The following is an 18432-nucleotide window of genomic DNA, read 5'->3' as shown; positions in this document are numbered from 1 at the left end:
TTTCACTGTTCTAGGGTGGAACAGGGAGCAGGCTTTCTTTACAAGAAAGAAAACCTACTCAGAGAACCCAGACTCAGAAGGCAAAAGTACAAATATCTCCTGTGCTCCAAGTCCCAGAGAGTAAGAAATAGGAGGCTCCATGAAGCCCACAATGAGCATTAAGGGTTACGGTTCCTCACCCTTATAGGTACCACCAGGCTGCCATGGATGCCGGGAAGTGGGTAGGGTGGAATGTCTAGACAAAGAGAAGGCACACAGCAGGTGTGAAAATAGGGGCAGGAGCCGGGTACTTGTCCTGTTGCCCTAACGTTCTTCAAACATTCTGACATTTGGCCATTGTGTCCTGTCCGTTTGTAGGGCCAGCTGAGTAGCTCTGATTTTGCCAAATGTGGCTGGGCATTCTGGGACAGGCTACATACTGGGGCTTCTGGGAGAGCAGAAGTTACACTCTGTACATGTGTGAGAATTGGATGGATGGGGGTGGTATGTGTCTTAGTTGGTTTGGGCTGCTATAACAAAAATACCATAAACTAAGTGGCTTATAAACAGAAATGTTTTACTCACAGTTCTGGAGGCTGGGAAGTCCAAGATCCAGGTGCTAACAGATTCAGTATTTGATGAGGGGCCCCTCTCTGGTTCATAGACGATGTCTTTTTGCAGTGTTCTCACATGGTGAAGGAGGTTGCCTTGCTCTTGGGCGTCTATTTCATAAGGGCACTAATCTCATTCATGAAGGTGGAGCCCTCATGACCTAATCACTTCCCAATGGCCCCAACTCTTAATGCCACCTTTTCTAGGACCTAGTATCTTATAACAACAACAACAAACGGGCAAACAAACAAACAAAAATACCACTGCTTTGGGGTTTCGGTTTGAATGTGTGAATTCTGGGGGGACATAAACATTCAGGCCATAGCAGTGTGAGAGTAAGTCTTTGCTTTATCTTTTTTTAAACATCCAAGCCATGTTAATGTATTACTTATTTAAAAATTTTAGTCGGTTTCATATTTTAATGATGTTTATTGAGCCCAAAGAACTGGTTTCAAATATATGGCTTCAACTGTATCTTTTTAATGAAGTATTTTATTAACATCCATGCCATCCAGGTTTTACTGCATCAATTCACAGAAATAATTTTTATTCAAGCCCCTCTATTTTTAGTGCTTAATAGTTTTCAACTATGACAAATGGAAAATAAATACCCAGTAACCATCCTTATCTCCAACTGACCAAATTCTAAGAAAAAAAAAAAAATACAATTGTATTTACTGTCATTTAAAATAATACACATGGTAAGGCAAACTTTTTATATTGCTTTATCCCCTTTTCCCAATCCAAAAGAATGTTAATCAATTGAATAGTAGATCTACATGAGGGAAATACCACTTCTTTGCTGTCAAATGCACGTACATAGACCTATGGCTGATCCATGGCAAAACAAAACTTGCAGAACTCTCTTGTGGTTACTGAATCAAATACACTGGGAAAATCATCATATATTTATCTACCAAGAAGTGTCATTCGTTCGATGACCACAACCTGTATTACCAGTCCAGTTAGATTGGATGGACACAGAAAGGAAAAATTTGCTTTTACATCCATGTTTATATGATCTTTTCAGAAACAAATCAAAATTAAACTTGCTTGCTGTGGATATAGAAGTGCTTTGCTGGTGGCTTCTAGGCTGGAAAGTCTAAGTAAAATACTTTGTAAATAATGATTCATTGGGTTAATATAATCAGAGCTGGATAATGTTTCTAAATTTTGTGTCTTTTTTTTTCTACAACAGTATAAGAGTATCAGTTTGGCACCCACTTAGGATTAACAAGCCATCTTTTTACTGGTGAAAAACTGAAACACCTGGAAAAAAGAAGAAAAGACAATAATTATGAAACAAAGTGTACAAATCTCTCAATTTCATATTTAGGGAGAAGAACAATAAATAACTGACAATTGGGTTGGTAAGATTTACAGTTATGAATAAGTGCATTTGGGTAGTTACTCATTCTCCTGGGGCCTCCATGCCTTCATTTATAAAATAAGAAACTGGATAACATCAGAGGATTTTGAGTATTTTTAGCAAGAGGTTTAAAATGTTATGGGGAACACACTCACATGTATGTTTTTAGTGTGGTATAAATTTAATTTATAAGATTAATGTTGAACACTTCCTTATAAAGCAAATATGTAAGAGCAATTATGTTACTTTGAAGAATCTAAGAATTTGAAATTGCAGGTAAAGGATGACAGTTACAGACTCAGAATGCAATTTATATGTGCATCTTGTTTTGACTACAAGGCATGGATAACATTCTGACACACAGAAGTAGTTATAAGTGGTAAAGTGACAAGAGGTTTTTTGCTTTTTAAATTTGTCTTGCAATTTGAGGATGGTCTTTTAAAAATTTCTTAAATTTTAAATTTTAATAAAAAAAGAGAGACGGGGTCTTGCTGTGTCACCCAGGTTGGTCTTGAACTCCTGGGCTCAAGTGATCCTCCCATTCTGGCCTCCCAAAGTGCTGAAATTACAGGAATGAGCAACCATGCATAGCAGAGGATGGTCTTTATTTTAAAGTCTGTAGGCTGGGCACAGTGACTCATGCCTGTAATCTCAGCACTTTGGGAGGCCAGAATGGGAGGATCACTTGAGCCCAGAAGTTCAAGACTAACCTGGGTGACATAGCAAGACCCCGATTACATTGGAAAATTAGATTTTAATAAAAAATTTTATTTTTTTTCTGAGTGTATGCCATAGTTCTTTCTCTTCCACAGTGTTTTCAGTTGTTGCCCTGTTAGTGTGCAGAACATAGAAGTTTAATTTTCTAACAAAAAACAGTGTTTCTTCTTATCAGCATGTATTTCCCAAGGAGTTTCTGTGGCCACTCTCCAAAGCCTTCAGTGCTCTCTGTGTTGTGTTAAGCAGCAGCACAAAATTGCAGCAGTTGAATTCAGTGAATACAGATAGATAACCCTTCCAAACAGTGCTAGTTAATTATAAATGGAGTAATCAGCAGATTTCAATTTGGTGTTTTGCATTCTGGTTGTGATTCTTAGAAGAATCAGGGAGTAGGATCTTTAAATATTTTAATCCAGTGTATCCTCATATTTTATTTTAAAATAAAAAGAAAAACCACCATGTTGGTTAAAACACCCTGGCCTTCCTTTGTCAGTTCCCCAAAGAATGCATACATATTTCGGGTTAACGGTCTTAAATATTGGATAAGATACATTGACTTTAAAATGAAGCATGATTTAAGCACTTGTGCAATCCTTGATTTCTGTAGAACCCAGTGTGAAAGCCACTGGATTGTTTGCTTCTTCCCCATTCTTTGAATAATACTCTTTTAGTTTATTGATCTTACCTTTTAGGAAATACCAGTGTTATGCGATAGGGATAGACCAAGGTTTAAATGTCTTAGGGTCATCTCTTGGGATCTAAGAAAGAAAGCAAATTAAATAATATACCATAATACCACTTTAATAATTCAACAGGAGCATTACATCAGATCTTGGGTTTAAAAAATTTTTTGGATGAGAGGAGGCTGGATGTTCCTGGCTCCTGGGGCATGGGACTGTGTTATTCCTTTCAAATGACAACTGTGAAAAGAAGGTGGGTTTGTGTTGTCCTCTCTGCTATACCTAATGTTGCTAAGTAAGAGGGCACTTCAGACTTTTTTATTTTTTTGAGACAGAGTCTTGCTCTGCCACCCAGGCTGGAGTGCAGTGGTATGATTTCAACTCACAGCAACCTCCTCTTCCCAGGTTCAAGTGATTCTCATGCTTCAGTCTCCTGAGTAGCTGGGATTACAGGTGTTCACCACCACGCCTGGCTCATTTTTGTATTTAGTAGATATGGGGTTTCACCATGTTGGCCAGGTTGGTCTGGAACTCCTGGTCTCAAGTGATCCACCTGCCTTGGCCTCCCATAGTGCTGGGATTACAAGCGTGAGCCACCATGCTCAGCTTAGTAAGAGGGCACTTCAATTAGTTTCCTATCTTCTTTGCTTTCCAGATAAGAGTTCAAAGAGAATTATACCTCCTATGAATTCATCTGGGAGTGGGGATGTGGCTAGGTTGGGTGGTGTACACACTGAGCCCACACACCTAGACTCCTCCACAGTGGTAAGATAACAGCCCTGTCGGCACCTTTAGCCAAAGGGGTTGTGTGACGTGTTCTTGCTGGTTAAACCCCAGCCTCGTTTCACTCTCCTGGACTACAAGTCCCAAGAATTGTTCATCCTTTCTCATGGTCCTCAACGCCTGTCTCCTCTTCAGGGAATTTTCCCCTTTAGGTTCATCCCCAAAGCAGAACACACATCCCTGCTCTCCCCTGTTACGTTTTGGTTTGGAGGGTTGACTTTTAGTTACAAATATGTTACAAAGCAAAGCAAACTTTTCCTTGACGATGGTAAGCTATGAGGGTTCCAAAGCGCTTTCTCCCCTTTACTAATAGGTATTTGTTTCACCACAATACAAAAAGCCAAGTAATTCACCCAACTTCTACCACTCAGGACATTTTCCTAAATTCGTTCTTGCTTTTTGCCCTCTATATTGAAATGCAAATGAAGAGCTAGGTTTGCCTTCCCAAAGGGCCTTCCCTATTCTCTTCTTAGCTGCTCCTGTGAGAGCTGCTTGGCTCTCTTCTTTAGAATGAGCCTGTTCTGCAAGGTCTGGGCTGGACACAAGGCAAAACTCCTCAGTTTAGCCTATGGGAGATTTGAGTCTACTCTTCTACTAAAGTTATGGAATTTTTAGTCTCTCTCTCTCTCTTTTTTAAGACAAATGTCCTGCCCTGTCACCCAGGCTTGAGTGCAGTGGCCAAACCATAGCTCACTGCAGCCTCGAACTCCTGGGCTCAAGCGATCCCCTCACCTTAGCCTCCTGAGTAGCTGAGACTATGGGCATGGGCCACCATGCCTAGCTAATTTTTTTGTTTGTTAGTGAAGACACCATCTTGCTTTGTTGCCCAGGCTGGTCTCAAACTCCTGATCTCAAGTGATCCTCCTGCCTCAGCCTTCCAAGCGCTGGGATTACAGGTGAGAGTCACTGTGCCTGGGCACTTCTAGTGAATCGTTAAACCTAAGGGTGGTCCTAGGGATCCCTGACTCAATCGTCTTCACCATCATCATCATCAGTATGTATTGACCATTTACTATGTGCAACAACTGCTAACTGCTTTATATATTATCTTATTCAATTCTTACAACAAACCTTTAAAGTAACTAGAGTTATTCTCTCCATACCCCACCTGTCCCTCATTTTATAGATAAGAAAACTGAGTGATCAGAGAAGTTAAATAAAGCATCAAAGGTAGAGCTGGAGCCGGGTGCAGTGCCTCATGCCTGTAATCCCAGCACTTTGGGAGGCTGAGGTGGGCAGATCGCTTGAGCTCAGGAGTTTGAGACCAGCCTGGGCAACATGATGAAACCTTGTCTCTACCAAAAATATGAAAACTAGCTGGGTGTGGTGGTGTGCACCTGTAGTCCCAGCTGCTTGGGAGGCTGAGGTGGGAGGATCACTTGAACCTGGGAGGCGGGGGTTGCAGTGAGCTGATATCGTGCCACTGAACTTCAGCCTGGGTGACAGAGCAAGGCTCCATCTAAAAGAAAAAAAAAAAGAAAAAGATAGAGCTGGAATTGAAACCCAGATACACTCTGACTTGGGGCCTGTCTCAAGCACTAAGCTAAAACAGTTCATTGTAACTCTTCTCCCTGGCAGGATGAGATGGTTGTCTTTTCTCCTGTTTTATATGCTGCATCTCTTATTTCCTCTCTTAAACTGAGGAATGCTTCCAGCTTTTGCCTTTTCCTTTTTAGGTGTTCTCCCTATCTCTCCTTTTCCTCTGCTGCTACAAACCTAAGGAGGAAGAGATCACATAGGAGAGTTTTTAGATACAAAAATATACATTCAATAACAGTATCAGAGAATCTCCCTTCAGAAGTAAGAATAGCTACTCTGTGAAATGTCACCAAACACTGCAGGGAAAAGATTCAGTCCCTGTATCCTGGGACAAACGTATTCAATGTGGAAGCAGTTTCACATTGGAGCCAATAAAACCTCTTTCAAGACAGCATGAGAGGCTAGAAGAATGTGGTTAAGAATGAGTACATGCCTGAGTATGTGCGTGCATGTGTCTGTGTGCGTGCACGCATGCATGTATGTGTGTGTGTTTATGGGAACAGGACAGTAGGTTGAGCATTCTGAGGAAGACACCAAGGGAGACTCTCAGTCTGTCTGAGCTGTGCAGTCTGCTCTGTGTTCCATCTCAAGGAATCCACGTAACCGAAGCATGTCTGTGCTGGTCTAAGGCCCTGCCAATTATCTGTAGCTTAGATTTTAGCTGAACAGGCTGGAGATTTCATGTTTTCACATGTTGTGGTCTATGAGCCCTAAGAAACAGAGAGGCAGTCTTGTAGGGCTGGTAGTACGTCTCCCCCAGCTCAGATAAATCCACAGCTGTGTGTGGAGCATGGGGTTGAACAGGCTTCATCTTGAATGGCTAGTGTTCGGAAGTGAACCGCCTGAGAGGAGTGGGTAAACCAGGCTGCTGACAATATGCGAAATGTTCACGTGCCTCTCCTCCTTCATCAGGGAGGAAGGGCTCCAGTTACTGAACTAAACAGGTGGCGCTTTTAATGCTGCCAACTCTTACTGAGTCTGGGCATCTAGAAATGAAAAAGAAGCAGGGAGGGGAAATGAGAGGTAGGGATGTGAGAGACTCAGTGCTGTAAAGGGAGGGGAGTCTGTAGATGGAGATGGCATTAGGGTTTGCGGCGTGGGAAGAAGGTGAAGGACTTTGGAAACCAGCCATTGGTCCATCTCAGAATAGCAGATTCTATGAAGGACAGGCATGGCCATTTGGAATTGAGGACTGAACTAAGAATGAAGGAGTTTTCTCCACTAGGTTATGATAAAATCATGCGTCAGTGTAACGCAGGACATTAGCCATTTGTTATGGTTGCAAGGAGTTCTTGTGAGTCAGCATGTTCCAGGCTGCCCCTTCAGAAGTGGGGTAAGCTGAAACTTGTTTATTAACTTGTTTCCAAGCTGAGTTGTCTGATTTTAACTTCCAGGAGATGGAAACTGAAGCTGCTAATTGGCTTTACATGGCCTCCCACTATGGCAGCCCACATACAGGACATTTTGTGATTACTCAATAAATATGTTTTGCTGCTGGTGATATTAAGATAACATGATTTTTTTTTTTTTTTAAAGTCTGACCTATTCCACATTCTCCAGGGCAGTATTTTTCTAATTTTTGAGAGTGTGGAACCCCTCATGTCTCTGAATCCTAAAGATTTTTTTAAAAAAATGAAATCACTGTTTCTAAGAAGTCCTAATTTGAAAGTGTTAAATATGTATTTATGTATATCTTTAAGGGAAGTTTACTTTTTTTTCCCCTTGTGGAATTTAAGATGACTGTACAAAACACATTTTCCAAGAAATATATATATTTTTTTCTCCCATCACCAAAAAGGAAATTACATAAAGACTGTCTCTGGCCATGCCTAGCTGAGCCAGGCTGCCCTACTGGGCTCAGAGTAGAAACCATCACCAGCAACACTGTCCTCACCGGAATTTCACCACCTGAGAAACAGCCCGTGTAAAAACACAGCCAGCGATGCTGTGATTAAGGTTAAACAAACCCGAACATGTTAAAAAAAAAAAAAGAAAGAAAAAAAAACCTTTTGACATAGTAAATTGCTCATTCATACAGTAGAATTATTATTATTATTATTTTTGGTAACAAACATGCCTTAGGCTTCTTTTTTTTTGAGACGGAGTTTCGCTCTTGTTACCCAGGCTGGAGTGCAATGGCGCGATCTCGGCTCACCGCAACCTCCACCTCCTGGGTTCAGGCAATTCTCCTGCCTCAGCCTCCTGAGTAGCTGGGATTACAGGCACGCGCCACCATGCCCAGCTAATTTTTTGTATTTTTAGTAGAGACGGGGTTTCACCTTGTTGACCAAGATGGTTTCGATCTCTTGACTTCGTGATCCACCCGCCTCGGCCTCCCAAAGTGCTGGGATTACAGGCTTAAGCCTCTACGCCCAGCTAATTTTTTGCATTTTTAGTAGAGACAGGTTTTCACCATGTTGACCAGAATGGTCTTGATCTCTTGACCTCGTGATCCACCTGCCTCGGCCTCCCAAAGTGCTGGGATTACAAACGTGAGCCACTGCGCCCGGCCTTAGGCTTAGAAGCCTTAGGCTTCTTACCAATGCCTGCCTTTCTTGAAGCTAATTTACCCATGAACATGAGGCTGCTAGTTAGAAGAGTTGTTGTTTATTCTGGCCTTAGCAGGTCAACTTTATTTAATGTGGAAACACTTTTCAAGCTCTTTGGGAGAGGCATATTTTGAAGAAGGTCATTAACAGTTTATGGGTTTTTGGTGATGATCTTAATGCTAATATTTAGAGTGACTCATATTTACACAGTATTTTTACATGCATTATTTTATTTAATTGCAAGGGAAAAGCACTGAGCTTTTACCATCATTTCTGTTTAAGAAACAGATCTAGTTAGGCTGTTATTTACCTTATGGGTCTAAGACGATAATTAAAAGAGGAGGTCTTGAACTTCTCAATACTTACGCTCTAGTACACAGATATTCTGACTCCCTGACCTTCTTATTCATTAGAACAAACTGTGTTTTGACAAGAGCATTCAAAGGCCCAATACAAAGACTGTTAATATCTGTTTCTCATTCTTTCTCTGTATTTGCATGGGACAGCATTGTGTACCAGTGTGAATTATTATATATTTCAATTAAAAACCATGTTGTAGTTTGATCAAGTGTATTAAAAATGTAAATTCTGATATTTGTTTTGTTCGAAGATGCTTTAGAGATTGGTCTGTGTGAGCAACCAGGCTATACGAACTTCAGGAGGCCTGCTGTGCCTCCTATGGGGGTGAATGAATTATAGTCACTAAAAGTCTAAAGAAGTAGGCCTGAAGTGTGATACAGACTAGGAGGAAAGCTGCTGAGTGGAAGGACTATCCAGGTTTCACTCTGCTGATGTGAAAATGAATGGTGTGACCACAAATTCTATTTTCTCTCTCTGCCAGGAAGAACAACAATTGTAAGATTCTTCTACCAGAGAGGCAAATCATACACTTAAGAAGAGGGCCACTTTTGAGGGCTACTTAATCCCAAGCGAATTTGATTCTTTTGAAGCTGCTGCAGGGCCTTTGCACGAGCTGGTCTCAGCCTGGTACCATCGCTAGCTTTATACTTGCTCCCTTGCTTTGTTCAGGCTTTGGCTCAAATGTGAAAATTCCCAGAGGGAACTTCCCTAACAAACTACAGTCAAATAATCTCTCCTTCACATTCTAGCTCCCTTCTCTTCAATTTTGCTTCACAGTATTCATCACCATCTGCAATTATATTGTGCATTTGTTTACTTGTTTACTGTCTGGCTTTCCCCACAGAATGTAAGGTTCATGTCATATGGAGAACGCCCTTGCTCACCACTAGTTTTTTAGTTTCCTAGCAGTGCCTGGCACATGGAAGTTGCTTAATAAATATGTTAAATGAATGAATAACTGCATGATGAGTAACCACAGTGGGATCCCATCTATGGCCCCCCTGACTTCAAGAAAAGCGCAAGGCTAAGTCGGAAAGGCTTTGTTCTATGGGATGTATTAGGATACCCCAGGGTCAGCCAAACACTTTTAATTTACAGTCATTGTTTGTCGTCCTTCCCTGCTAGGCTATCAATACCTTGAGAGCAGGAACCTGTGAGTCTGGTTCACCATGTATCACATGGTGGTACGCGCCTGTAATCCTAGCTACTCAGGAGGGCTATATTCCTGGGACCTCGAACTATGCAGAAAGGAAGGGATCAAATGAAATTGTTGAATTTGATTAAGGCCAAGTAGGAGTTAACAAGCTGAACAGAAGAAGATGGTTCCAAGGAGAGGGAAGAGCACGGCAGAGACCCTAAAGCAGGAGTGTCTCTGTCCTCAACATGAGGAATGACAGAAGAAGGCAGGTGTGGATGGGTGGGGTCACATGTGGCTGGAGAGGGGAGTGGGGTTGGCCATACTGGACTCTGAAGGTTTGTAGGCTTGGGAGGGCAAGTTAAGAAGTTTTCTATCTCCTACGAGCAAAGGGAAGCTTTTTCCAATGTGTGTGCTGGTGCGGCATGGTCTGCTTTGCCACACCACAAGCTCTGGCTGCAGCAGGTGTAGGGAGACCAGCCAGGAGGCAGCTTTGATCCAGGATGGAGAGATGGTAGGTAGCTTTAGGGTCACCAGAAAGTAAACTCCACCAAGGCGGGGGTCTCTGTTTCATTCACTACTGTAGCCCCAGAATTGTTCTGTAGAACAATGCCTGGCATACATTAGATGCTCAACATCTGTTTGCGGGAATAATATAGTGGTTAAGGATGGAGGAAACGGACTGGGTCAAGAAATTGTTGGGGGTAAAAATGAACAGGACATGGGAAAGGACTAGCGACTGAGTATGAGTGAGAGAAATGGCAGGATGGCTTCTTGGTTTCTTGTTTATATTTCTATATGGATGAAGAAATATTGCCATTTCTTGCAACAGGTAAAAGTAGAATAATCTAAATTTTGTGTGTTTCTTAGCCTCTTTCTTAAACTAAAACTCAGGACTTCCTCCTTTCTGCGCTCCTTGGGAGGTTCCAATCAAGGCTGGCTTCTAACCAGCCCCCTCCTTCTGATGGTGAACAGCTGAGGAGAGGGGGTCTGGAGGCTTGAACAAAGTAACTTAAGTCTTCTTAAGTATTTGGAGAGGGCTTTCTTCTCACTGTTTCAAATATATGTGAATTCAGTGCAATGGCTAGAAATATTGTAGGTCGTGAGAAATATGAAGGATAAATAATCATGGCTGGGTGCGGTGGCTCACACCTGTAATCCCAGCACTGTGGAAGGCTGAGGCAGGCAGATCACCTGAGGCCAGGAGTTCAAGACAAGCCTGGCCAACATGGTGAAACCCCATCTCTACTAAAAATGCCAAAATTAGCCAGGCATGATGGTACATGCCTGTAATCCCAGCTACTCAGGAGGCTGAGGCAGGAGAATTGCTTGAACCTGAGAGGTGGAGGTCACAGTGAGCTGAGATTCCACCACTGCACTCTAGCCTGGGCAACAGAGCAAGATCCTGTCTCAAAAAAAAAGAAAGAAAAAAAAAAAAAGAAAAAAGGATAAATGGTCATTCTCCATATGGTCTAAGTAGCCTTAATAACAAGGTGTTTGTTACTGAAAAGTTAAAAACATTCTGTCCTGCCCTCACCCCTCAAATTTATTCCAATGGCTGCAGATAAAGAATAAGAGTTTATAGTATAAACAAGTTCGGCCAGGTATTTTCTTTTTGTGTTTAAGCAACTATTTTTTGAGTGATGTTTCATGGGATATTTTTCCCATGAAATTCCTAATCCAGATTTTCTGTGACTGAGGCTCAGCAGAGTCATTCCCAATTATACTGTTCAAATCTTTTTAAAGACTTATTTCAGGACATTTTGATTTTAATTAAATGAGTTTACAAATAGGATACATTGTACATGTAAACATATGTAAATTAAAAGATGGTTAAAAGTGTACACACATGCACACTCATACTCCAGAACATGGTTATAGTTAGTTCTGCTTGGTGGGATTATGACTGATTTTAACTTCACCTTATTATTTTCAGCATTTTCTAATTTTTCCATAAGGGATGTGTTACTTGTACAAAGACAAAATGCAATGTATGTTATTAAAAGGAGGTCTAAAATACCAAACATAGGCTATTACCTGAAGTGATATTTAGAAACTATGTATCTATGAGTATTTTAGAAAACACTAGGTTATTCTAACATTGAGCATTTGATTTATGGGTACAAATTAGTAGATGATTTATATCTGCAAAGATATATCAGTCTTATCAAGGAACCATCAGACTTGAGAGAAAATATGGTGTCATCACATGGACCAGGTAGCTAAGAGGCTAAGTCCCAAATGGTAAATGAAATTGAAGTGTTACACTTCTTACCCATTGAATATGACAGAGCTACTTTGCCAGACAATTGGAGTATTCAAAACAGCCTGAAACCTTACATATGAAGGAATTCATTTTCTAGGAGCCAGGCCAATGGAAGACTGAAAACATTAACCTCAGGCAAGAAAGGAAGATTAGAAGCATCTTTTTGTTTGTTGTGTTTTTTTGTTTTCTTAATCTGCCTCATTCCAGAAAAGGGTATTTATTATTGCAAAATGTGAATGAGAATATTTTTTAAAGGTCAGAAGTGTTTATACTTTTGGGGTATGAGATGACACCATTCCGCAGTGACCACAGAGGAATGGGCAGATGACTGACCTCTAGGCCACGATGGGCATGGAGGAATTCTTGGAGTGGGTAGGAGGTGCCCGTTCCCTAGCTCTGCCCATCTGAAGAGGGACCAGCCAGAGGCAGGTGATTGTAATCATTGCTGTAGACAATGGAATCAGATGGGGGTCAGAACCATAGACTTTGAGGGAAATTACAGGGTGACCATGTTGAGTTAGATTTGAAGATGGAAAGGCCTTGTAGGGGAAGGAAATTAATAATTATGACACTTCCTTTTAAGCAATATTTCTGTAAGATCTTTTTACTCTATGGTTGGCTATTTTGGAGAGGTCAGTTAAGTATTTTGGCCTCTTTTAATACAGATTTGAAAACACAAATTTCTTTTTACAAAGTAGAGAATCAACTGTTTTCTCTCTGAGAGACCATATATTATAGTGAAGCCAGACAGTCTGGGTTTGAATCTTAACCCTTAAATGCTAGGTGTGTGATCTTGGGCAAGTTATTGCATCTATTTCACCAATAGTAAAATGAAGAAAATACCAGTAGTTACTTGATAGAATTGCAGTAATGACTAATATGTCTAAAATGTTTAGTGTGGTGCTCAGTCAATGCTAGCTATTACTTAAATTAGGATGCTTAGGAAATTGGCAAAGGCTAAGCTCAATGACCTCCGGAAAGTTACCTGTCTGTAACCTTCAGCAGGTGGGATTTGCCATGGGTGTATCCATGATGATAACTACCTAGTCCTTTCCCTCCCGGGCTGGGAGGCATTGGTATGAAACAGAATGAAGTAGAAAGGTACTAGCTGGCAATGGGATCACCCTACTTCTAAATGACAGGCAGTCTGTGTATACTCTCTGTATAGGGAACACAGAAAGTGACATTATCAAACGTGGCTCTATGACACATGGATTTCTGCATGTGTGAGTTTGTTTTTGTTGAAGGGCAGGATGGAGTTGGTAGGCTAGAGGGAGGAAGGGAATACTTAACCATTGTTTGGAGAAATCAGTCAACTGCTTTCTATTTAGCTATTAGTTTTTTGCAGCATGACATTAATAAATTATCCTACTTCAGGGTTGGTAAGACGATCAGATTAAAATGTAGGAAATGCTTTTTTAAAAGTTAAAATTATTACCTGTACACAAGGTGTATTTGTGTGATTTGCTTTTTTCATTTCATAATTTGATTAGCTAGACACAGATTAGGTTATAAATTTACCCAAGATGTCTAAGAAGCAGGAAATAGACAAATCATCTTTTAGGAAAATAAACAATTCCATACCATTTCTGTGAATTGATCTGCACAGGCCATTCGGACCCATTCTGGCGTTGCTGGACTCTGCACCGTGAAGTCCTCGGCTATGCCTCTTTCTCTTCGTACTGCGGCCACAGCGTCAGCAATGGCAAAGAACACAGATGACCCCAGGAACATCCCAGACTCCCCAAGGCCCTGTAAGAAGGCACATTGGTTTAAGAACATCATACTACACCACAACTCTCTAGAGGGTAGGGGCCAGGTCTTCAGGTCTTGTTCACCATTGTATCTATCCCCAATCCCTGCATAAGTGTTTCGTACACAAAATCTTCTCAATAAATGTTTATTGGCTGACTTACTGACTGAATGAAGCTTGAGTAGTCTTAAAAATCCCAGTATAATCTAAGTTTCCCAGATCTTGAATCCTGTCTGGGTTAAATTTTGTTCCATAGGAAAAGTATATATGTGTGTACGTGTGTGCGTGTGTGTGTGTGTGTGTGTGTGTGTGTGTGTGTCTGTCTGTATATGAGTGTCTTTGTGTGGTAAGGGGAAAGTATCCTATTTAGTAAAACACATTCAATGGATTGAACTAGCCAGCTAGACCAGCAGAGAGAAAAATGCCTTTTTTAACTCCAGGGTCAGGAGAGGCAGGGTACTCTAGAAAAAAGAGTATAGACTTTGATACCAGATGAAAGGTTATAACCCTATCATCTGCAAGGAACAGGCAGGTATTGTAAATGAGTGATGCAGGCAGATGAAGGACAATAAGGAGCAGTGGAAGCTAAGGTGAGGAAGAGCACCTCCATGTCCTATCTACAAGGGGCAGCTGTTCTTTGGTTGTAGCTAGTTGTTGCCTTTCCAGGAATGCAGCCAAAATTACCGGATCTCCCATTTTCTCAAGAGAATTTAGATATCTGTATTTTAATATAAAATTCCCTGACTTGTAAAAATACTGTGTTGGCCAAAGAAAAGTACATCTTCAGGCTAGCTTTAGCCAGTAGACCACCAATTTGCAACCTGTGAGTTAGTGAGACTGAGTCTGAATCCTGGCCCTTACTCTAGCTAAGTGACATAATCTCCTCTGTTCCTTTGTCAATGAAATGTGGGTAGTGATGCCTACTTTATAGGGTGTTGCAAGGATCAGGAAGTGTGAAAGCACCTAACACAGCTCCCAGTACCTGGTAGCTCTCTGTCGTTTATACCCAGTACCCTCCGTGCAAACCCACGATTTTCTTGAGTGTCTGCTTGTGAGTGGCTGTCTGTAACCACAAGGATTCAAGGGGCCTGTCTGCCCTGTTACTCTTGATGGCTTAAAAGCTGCTCTCTGTGGGCTCTTAGCTGCCGTTTGCCTTTGCCCCTTAGAGTGATTTCCAGTCGAAAGAGAATCCAAAGGCCCCATTGATTGTCCTTCCTTTCAAGTTTGCCCTGACCTCATCATTATAGGTTTCAAGGAAGTCCCTGGCATTCCTGGGCTGACAGTGGGATCCAGTTTGGAAATGATGAAATTTCTACAGATGTAGTTGGATTCTTTCGTTTTGGAGGGAGGGGTACTAGCAAAAAGTCTCCCAAAAATCTTATTTATTTATTACCCAGGCTGGTCTTGAATTCCTGGGCTCAAGCGATCCCCTGCTTCAGCCTCCTGAGTGGCTGGGGCCACAGGTGTGCACCACCATGACCGGGAAAGATTTTAAAGTCTTAAGAGGAGTCAAAAAACTTTAACAATACATCTCAAACCTAGATGAAGTTTTTTGTTGTTGTTGTTGTTTTGTTTTTGTTTTCTACCTCTAATAAAATTCCTCTTGGAACTAGATGAAGTTTTTACTCTGAGGGTGGTTTTCACATAATCTGTATACAGCAAGGCAAAAAAATAATGATCTTTGTTTTAATTTGCAGTTTCATTACTTTAGCAATTACTAAGGGTTGCTATCTCTGCTTTCTGAAGCTATTAAAATTTTGTGCCAGATAATTCTCTGTACAAAACCACCTCTTCTACGCCCCCCACCCCCAGTTGAGACCCACTGTTCTAGATGCATTTCTGGGTATGGTAAGGACCCTGAGCCTATCAGAAGTAAGTGATTTCCCTAAACTCATGGGGAGAGGGGGACAGGGCTGTGGCAGGAACCCAGGTCTTCTGCAGCCTCAGTCTGCGGTTCTGTCCATGGTGCCGCTGCTAGGATTTCAGTCACATTGCGCCTCTGATCTCGTTTAATATCGTAGTCTTCAGGATCTTAAGTAAAAGTGTTATTCTGTTAAGATGTCAGAGCTTTTTGTCAAGTTTTAGAATTTTCAGTGAAAGAGGAAATTATTAAAATCCTTGGCCCATGATTCCCATCTCCAAATTCTAACAGTCTGTAGGATTTGTTCCTGATAACAGTTAACATTGACTTACTATTTTGTCTGCCTACTTTCATTTACCATGTGCTACCTGATAGGTTTGGGTGCTTACCTTAGATGAATAGATGGTTAGTGGGGTGTGTGACGGTGGCAACAAGGAGACATTGAACTCCTCTGGGACATCAGTGATGGCTGGAATTTTGTACTCATCTGGGCTCCGAGAGTACAGGACACCTTCTGGGGAATATTTCAGTTCTTCAGTGGTATAAAGCCCCATTCCTTGAATAAACGAACCTTCAATCTGGAGGTGGACAATTTCAAGTGTTGTGACATTATGTCATTTTTAGAAGGCCTTTATCTACCCTGAAATGACTCCCAGGAAGAAGCATCCACCCAGGTGGGCCAGCACCTACCTGCCCAATATCAATGGCCGGATTGAGGCTGCAACACGCATCCATGACGATGTCCGTTCTGATTTTCTGTCCAAAATAAAAATTACCTCACCATAAAAACTTGAATTAAAAATATCATTTTCAGGTATATTCAAATGGCCTCCAGTTATTCCAGAACTCCTGCTGGTTAGTTAACACTGCACTGAACCCTGTCAACATTAGCACTGTTAAGATGTCTGCTGAATTCTTCAAGTGGAGGGCTAGGACTGTCCATGACCCTGGAAGATCTTGTGCATTCGCAGTTTTGACTCCTCTTAAGTGACTCCAAAGTCCATGACATGTTAGTATGTCTGAGTGAGTCACTTGGTAAATAATTGTTGTGTCTGGTTGTTCATCTGATTCTCAACCTGAATTTGTTGTTGGAATATAATTTATGAACTCATGTAGTCCTCATGATAATTTGTGGGAGGTGGTACTGTTCCCATTTTACTGAGAAAATCCTAGAGCCATACTGACATATGTGAGTTTGTGGATTTGCAAGATCTTGGAAGGTATTAATGGCAAATGTCAAGACCACCTTTGACTTGCCAATCTACTTCCTTCTCTGAGAAGCATCACACGAATCTAGCCCTTGTTTTGGCACCAGGCATGGGCATACAGGTTGTTAAGGAGCTACTAAAAGCCCCTAAGTGCCTGTGGTCTATCTCAGGGCTTCCTTTGTGTTCCTATTTCCCAGTGCTTGTTTTGACAAGATCGTCATTCTCTGTTTGGGCTCAATGCCTGGGCTCCTACTTTCTATCTAGCCCTTTGGACTTGGCAATTCTCTTTTGATTCAAACCTTGGCCTCTCAGACAACCCACTCTGGGCATTGGGACTGGCCTTCATCTATTCTCAACCTGGATAGATAGGGAGGGAGACTGGACACACCTCAGAGTGAGCCGTCAGTTTACTTCTACTTTGAATCCTGGTGTGTTTTGCACTGCAAGTACTAGACAGTGGAAAGAGATGGCTGTGCATTAACACTGAGCTGATGGATGATTTAGTTCACCAACCACAAATGGCCAGCTGCAACAGGCCTGTTATTGATCTGTTATTGAATTTCTCTGATTTCTCTTTAGTCAAAAGAAGTTTTGCCTCTTTAAGAAATAAACTATTTTAAGGGACCAAAGGAATATTGAAATTATTGAACCTTAAACTGTAAATGTAAACTGAAAGGCACAGAAAAGACCAAGTGTTAACTTCTCTAGCATCATAAATTCTGGAAGATACCCATAAGTTTCATTTCTTTAGGGATTTATATAAAGGCCCTTGGGTAAAATTGCATCCTTTATAATGCAAGTTGTTAATTTTGGGTTAAGTATGATTCCCTGTCTCCAATGGATGGTTTCTGGATGTCCAATTAAATAGAAAATATAAAAATTATTTTCACACCTCCCTTCCCCCAAAATCTGTTTCAGTAATACTTTTTGGATAATTGACTTTGGAGAAACAGCTACATTGCTATGTGCTTTCAAAATGTTTGCTCAAGATTATTTACTAAGTTAGCTATTCCTTCAGATTAGGAAATATGTCCTTTCTTTATAAATAGAAGCTGTTTTTGGGAGAAACCTTGGAAAGTGATTTTGTTGTCTAAATGAAATAAAAAATTTAATACACTCTAGGCTGTCATCAGCAATTCCTTTTTGACTACTATATTGTCTTTTTAAGTGGAAATTCAGAATAAGGTTAGATCTCTGGAACCTCCCATGGAACTGAAAGAAACTTGTTTTTGTTGTAAGATAACTACATAATGGAATTGGGCTATTTACTATACAATACACTTTTGTTGTTTTGACTTGCCAGGAGGAAAGTTAGACTTGACTTACCTTGTGAGCACCTGTCAGGCAGTCAATTTCAACCTCAGAACAGGCAGCTCCATAGACATAGTAAGGAAATGGGTCCCCCACCCCTTTCTCCCAGTCCATGAAGGCCTTATAGCCCCTGAGGGAAGAAATAAAGCATTTTAGCTTGAGTTGATTTATTTTAAAAGTTACTGAAGTTTTATGGTAGCATTTCATTTTTTTTTCCCCAGGGAGGGCACAAATGCAGTCTCTCACTACCACAAATTATGCAGTTGAGTTTAGTGCATTTGAAGAAATCACAGAGGCAGCATTTGTGGAG

The 18432-nt window shown here is 41.1% G+C and overlaps 1 protein-coding gene across 6 annotated transcripts in view; it reads right to left on the bottom strand.

Moving 5' to 3' along the window:
* Window positions 1-1065: 1065 nt before the first annotated feature.
* AOX2 (aldehyde oxidase 2) overlaps window positions 1066-18432 on the bottom strand; it is an 81946-nt gene continuing 64579 nt past the window's right edge. For 4 of the 6 annotated variants that reach the window (XM_054257760.2, XM_054257763.2, XM_054257761.2 and 1 more), the window contains 6 exons: window positions 18138-18252; window positions 16294-16359; window positions 15993-16181; window positions 13574-13741; window positions 5478-5599; window positions 3361-3435 (listed from right to left, as the gene is read on the bottom strand). In XM_054257760.2, the coding sequence (XP_054113735.1) occupies window positions 5516-5599; window positions 13574-13741; window positions 15993-16181; window positions 16294-16359; window positions 18138-18252 (622 nt within the window). In that variant the 3' untranslated portion in view covers window positions 3361-3435; window positions 5478-5515. Of the gene's footprint in view, window positions 1861-3360; window positions 3436-5477; window positions 5600-13573; window positions 13742-15992; window positions 16182-16293; window positions 16360-18137; window positions 18253-18432 lie in introns of those variants that run through there. The other 2 variants (XM_017973606.5, XM_017973612.4) reach the window with 2 other exon arrangements.

Source organism: Callithrix jacchus, chromosome 6, assembly GCF_049354715.1.
Source record: "Callithrix jacchus isolate 240 chromosome 6, calJac240_pri, whole genome shotgun sequence".
NCBI classification, from domain to species: domain Eukaryota; kingdom Metazoa; phylum Chordata; class Mammalia; order Primates; family Cebidae; genus Callithrix; species Callithrix jacchus.
This window is presented reverse-complemented; position numbering and strand designations above follow the sequence as displayed.